The sequence below is a fragment of the Anastrepha ludens genome, chromosome X, assembly GCF_028408465.1.
Source record: "Anastrepha ludens isolate Willacy chromosome X, idAnaLude1.1, whole genome shotgun sequence".
Lineage (NCBI taxonomy): Eukaryota > Metazoa > Arthropoda > Insecta > Diptera > Tephritidae > Anastrepha > Anastrepha ludens.
This window is the reverse complement of record NC_071503.1, coordinates 81,281,591-81,286,898: the sequence shown is the minus strand read 5'-3', so window position 1 is coordinate 81,286,898 and position 5,308 is coordinate 81,281,591. Positions and strand designations below refer to the sequence as shown.

The window sequence follows — 5,308 nt, the reverse complement described above, 5'->3', positions numbered from 1 at the left end:
TTGCCCGAAAGATGGGCGAAAGTTGTAGCTAGCGATGGCCAATACTTCGTATAAAATATTTTGTACCGTTTTTTCACAATAAAGCCCCAAATCTTCGAAAAAAACCTTTAAAACTAATTCAACCTCCCAATAAAAAATAACTTTTTGTAATCAGTTGCATTTTTTCATGTTTTCTTCACGCTGTTAAACAATCGGACTTACGCATAATTGTGCGGAAAACGCTTACCTTCAATAATCTGAAATTAGAATTTTGTACTTTTACTCCATTTCCGAGATATTGACAGTTTCGTAACTTGATGCGCTCGACGGTGGCATCGCTGCCATCGGCTGATCGGTCGCGCGGCGGCTTGAGGGACCGCGCAAACTGAAGCAGCGTGCACGTTTGAACATGCTCGCACAGGATTTATTGCCTATTGACTGAATTCGACACTGCTTTGCGTCAGTTGGATTTAAGTGGTGATTGGTGACAGAGCATATTTGCATATTTCAATATTATTGAAATTATGGTTCGACCGAGCGAATGCTGTAATCCGTTTCTGAACAAAGGCCATAATTATGTCCGACGCAATTTATTTTTGGTGACATCTAAGTAGTATGATAAATTTGAAAAATATTTATTTAATTCAATTAATAGTCTAAAAAATACAGTATTTCTTACAGACTATGAAAACAGATTAATGCTAAATCATTAATCAAAGTAAAATTAAACTTATAATTAACTAGCTTCAATTGTAATGAGTAAAAGAAAAATATAAACTTTCTTATAACTTAAAGAGGAGGATTATTCATTTTAGTAAGACAAGAAAATACAAAGTTTCTTACAGACTACATAGAACTAAGAGTATTTATATTATATATAAATAGAAATAATTAACAAAATCAAAGCTTAGAAAACTAAATTAACAAAATATACTCGGTAATTATTTAGAATTCTTACAAAGGAAAAAATATTTTAATTGGGATTTAAATACATGTTTCGCCCTGGAAAAGTCTAGATCCAAAAGGGAGGCGAGATAGTTAATGTCAGACAGCGTTCTAACAAGAGGCGCTTTGGAACTATATAATGTCCTCCTAACGCCAACATGAAAAATTTTGACACGGCGAAAGTTCCTGCAAGGAACATTAAAATGTATTCTTTCTAGAAGAAACGGGCAGTCAATTAGTCCATTAACGAGATCGAAAATAAAATAAACTGCCTGGAACGTACCTCTGTCACTTAATGGACAGAGACTAATCAAACGACAGCGTGAGACGTAAGACGGTTTGGGGTCTGAGAAATTGAGTGAATGTAGCGCGAAACGCACAAACATTTTTTGAACCCTCTCCACTCGATTTATATGAACTGCATGATAAGGTCTCCAAATAAAAGAGGCATAATCTAATTTGGACCGCACAAACGCAGAGTATAAAATCTTAAGAGTATATGGATCAGTGAAGTGCGATGAGTGACGTCTAACAAATGCGAGCATAGCAAGAGAATTGGAAACGGCATAATTTAGGTGCGTGATAAAATTAAGCTTTGAATCAAAGAAGACCCCTAAGTCTTTTATCACATCAGACGAAGCAAGATATGTATAATTGATATGATAAGAGGTGCTGAGGGGGTTTTGAAGCTTAGAAAATGTGATTTTATGACATTTTTCAATGTTAAGAAATAGACGATTAATAAGGCACCAGGAAAATAAATTATTCAACTCAGACTGTAGTGCGGCTGAATCACTAGAGTTTCTTATTTCAGCGTACACTTTTAGATCATCAGCATAGAGAAGAAAATTAGCGAAGGAAAAACACGAATAAATATCATTAATAAACAAAATAAATAACAAAGGACCTAAAATACTACCCTGAGGTACCCCAGAGGTGGCAGTGTAGTGTTTCGAAGAAACACCATCGATAACTACAGTGCAGCATCTCTTTATTAAATAGGACCGAATCCAATCGAGGAAAGTTGAATGAAAACCAAGACAAGCCAATTTAGTTACTAAAATTGTATGGGAGATTTTATCAAAGGCTTTAGAAAAATCCGTGTATATCGCGTCAGTTTGAAAACCATTCTGAAAGCCTGCGTGGCAATCATCAGAAAAAACGGATAAATTGGATAAGGTAGACCTTGCAGCTACAAAACCATGCTGACGTGGACTAATTAGACGTTTAACACTTGTCTTTAACAACGCATTCAAAGAGTTTAGATACAGCAGATAATTTGGAAATTGGTCTGTAATTTACAATATTGCTTTTATTACCGCCTTTAAAAATAGGAGTGACCAAAGTCAGCTTCCAATCATCGATAAATATTCCTTCGGCCAAGGATTTGTTAAAAATCAGTTTAAGAGGTTGAACTAAAGAGCGACAATTTTTAAACAAAGTTACAGAAAGCCCGTCTACATCCGAATGGGGCGAGTTTTTAATCTTTAACAATCCCTCAATGACATCATCATCAGATAGAACAAGCGAACCAAAGTCAACTGAAGAAGACACTTTATCCAAGAAATTATGGCGAATGGCTGCCAAATGTTCTTCCTGAATATCTTCATCAGACACGAAGTTAGATGAAAAGAAATCAGCAAATAAATTCGCTGCATCGCTGACAGAGCAGGCAGTTACGTCTCTATAAAAAACAGAATTAGGAATAGAAGAGGCCTTTTTAATCGATTTAATATATCGCCAAAAATTCTTCGGATTACTTTTTATATTAAGCTCAAATTTGTGAATGAATTCCTTATACAAAGACTTATTTAAAGTACGAAACTTATTCCTGTGGAGGATAAAAAAATCATAATAGCGGGTTTCGTTAGTTAACTTGAACTTCTTAAAAAACTTATTTCTTAAATTTTTATGATGTTTAAGTTCTTTCGTGCACCAAGGAATCTTATAATTTACCTGCTTAAAAATTGGAACATGTTTAGAGCATATATCAAGGACTAAAGTTTTAAATACCTCAAAGGACTCAGCAACTTCAATATTGCCTAGAGATACTTCCCAATCAATTTCACGTAAGGCATTATCGAGAGTTTGGAAATCACAATTGGCAAAGTTAAAGGAAGGATGAGCACTATCGGGCCTGGATTCAAAAAATTCTAAAAATTCCAAGTCAAGCTTTAGAGGAATATGATGAACGTTGATCGGCGATATAGAAGAAAAAGGCTGCGATAGAACAAAACTAATGTTGTCGCTTATAAAAATCAAATCTAGTAAACGACTCATACTATTAGTTAACCCATTAATCTGAGTTAGACCCATGCCCAGTAAATTATCAATAAAAAAAGATTCAGTAGGACTATTGACGTTTGAAGGCGTTAGATATACGTTATTGTCTAAATATACCCAATTTATATTGCTTAAGTTAAAATCCCCTAGGACACATAATTGGTTATTCCCAATAACATCTTGCCCTATATGTTGTTCACATGCGACTTATACAAGTACTCATTACTTAAGGGTGGAATATAAGACACACAAATATAAAGAAAACTATGCGCACCACGTATTCGCACGCATAGCTGGTCTAATACAGTATCAGTCTCATGTAATTGAATGAGTGATGCGCGACGATTACGGCGAACTGCAATCATTACTCCGCCTCCTCTGCTACATCCAGTTTTAACAGCATCTCTGTCTTTACGAAAAAGAACGTAAATGTTTGGATCGAAAAATTCAGCATCAAAAAAGTTTGCGTTGAGCCAAGTCTCGGTTATAACCACCACATCATACTCACAACATGAACTAAGCAATCGTACTTCATCTGACTTACTTCTTAGTCCGGACGCATTTTCATAATAAATTTTTAATCGATTATTAGGCCTAACTAATTCTGCGGCGGTTGATTTACTTGCTTGGTAAGGTACAGTTCCTAAGTAGTCACTTCTTTGTTTACTCGCTCTTGAAAAAACTTGAAAGGGCGTACTTTTACGCCAGCTGGCCAGAGCTCTGAATTTAGTAAGCTGTCATAATGATTTGAGAAGACCCCTAGTTTAAAGTTCACTCGCTTTAGAGAATCAACAGCCACATCCTTCTTTACAAGGCTATAGCAAGATATCATTTCGGAACTAATAGATGAATGCTTAGATACGTAGGCGATAATATTATTTGCTGTTACAGATGGCTTAAATGAAGATAAGTGTAACCATTTCATTCTATGCGCAATATTTAATTCATCATTTGAGCTCGACCCAACAGCGATTCTACGAGTAAGCGCTTTCACTTTTGGCTTATTCGAATGAGCGGACGCAGAGTTAGCAGAGGTAGCAGCAGATGCAGAGGCATCCGCAGCAGAGGCATTTTGTTCGGGATGTGAAATTGATTTAGCTACGTCGGCGTAGGATGCAGTCACAGCCGCAGCAGAATCCACCACCGTTGCTGAACACGACACTTTGTTGGAATTGCGTTGCTCGATTGGCTGAGCTGTTTGTAAGAGTTGATTTGATTTATTTCCCTCTTCGACAGCTGGGAAAGGATTTATTTGAAGAGAAGGCGAAGAAGCGGTAGATGGCAAATTAACGGCAGACTTAGGAGACAATTGTTTTGATGCACTTTTCACATTTTTATTAGCACACTTGCAAGAGCATGCAATGCGTCGGAGTCCTTTAACTTCTTTTGTGAGCATGGAAATAGCAGATACCACATCTTCGGCGTGTGATTTGAGCATAGCTTTAATCTCGGAATGCATATGTTCCGTTTTTTCAACTAAGAGCTGCTTTTCTGATTGTAAAATATTTAGCATTGTCACCGCGCTCTTGTAATCAATTTTAAGAGCAGAAATTTCATTTAGCACTGTTAACAAAGAGACTTGCTGGTTATTGTCATTTACATTTTGATTTGGCTGTTTAGTCGGCAACGGTTGTTGTTTTGCGATATTCACATTTTGATTTTGTGTATTAGATAAACACGAACTTTTTGTATTATTTATTATGCACTCACTTGGGGAAGGGCATAGGGGAGGGGAGCGAATAGACGCCCGACGAGTAGCTTGACAGTCCTTGCACAAATATTTGTTGTTAGAGCTAAGTAAAAACTCTAAATCGCTTTGCAAAATCCCAACACAACCTAAATGGGAAAATTCGCCGCACTTAGCGCATTGAACTTTGGCATTAACTTTATTGCGATCAACTCTCTCCCACAAACACACGGCATTTTACAGCAAATACGCAAATTACGCTTTGTGTTTTAATAAAAGAGTCACTGTCTCTATAATATTTGTGTATTATTTATATTACGAATATTTTTAACAAAGTATATTACACAATAAGAATAAAAAGCACGGAGCTAGATGAAAACACATCTATACCGAACAACAGCCGCGGTTTAACTT

At 36.3% G+C, this 5,308-nt stretch overlaps 1 protein-coding gene across 1 annotated transcript; it reads right to left on the bottom strand.

Moving 5' to 3' along the window:
- Positions 1–3,850: 3,850 nt before the first annotated feature.
- LOC128870270 (uncharacterized) lies at positions 3,851–4,720 on the bottom strand. The gene has a single exon (XM_054112869.1). It carries the CDS (start codon positions 4,718–4,720, stop codon positions 3,851–3,853), a length of 870 nt encoding a protein of 289 aa, XP_053968844.1.
- Positions 4,721–5,308: the final 588 nt, after the last annotated feature.

Coding starts and splice junctions, on each gene's coding strand:
- LOC128870270 (XM_054112869.1), bottom strand. CDS start 4,720: ATGCTAAATATTTTACAATCAGAAAAGCAGCTCTTAGTTGAAAAAACG.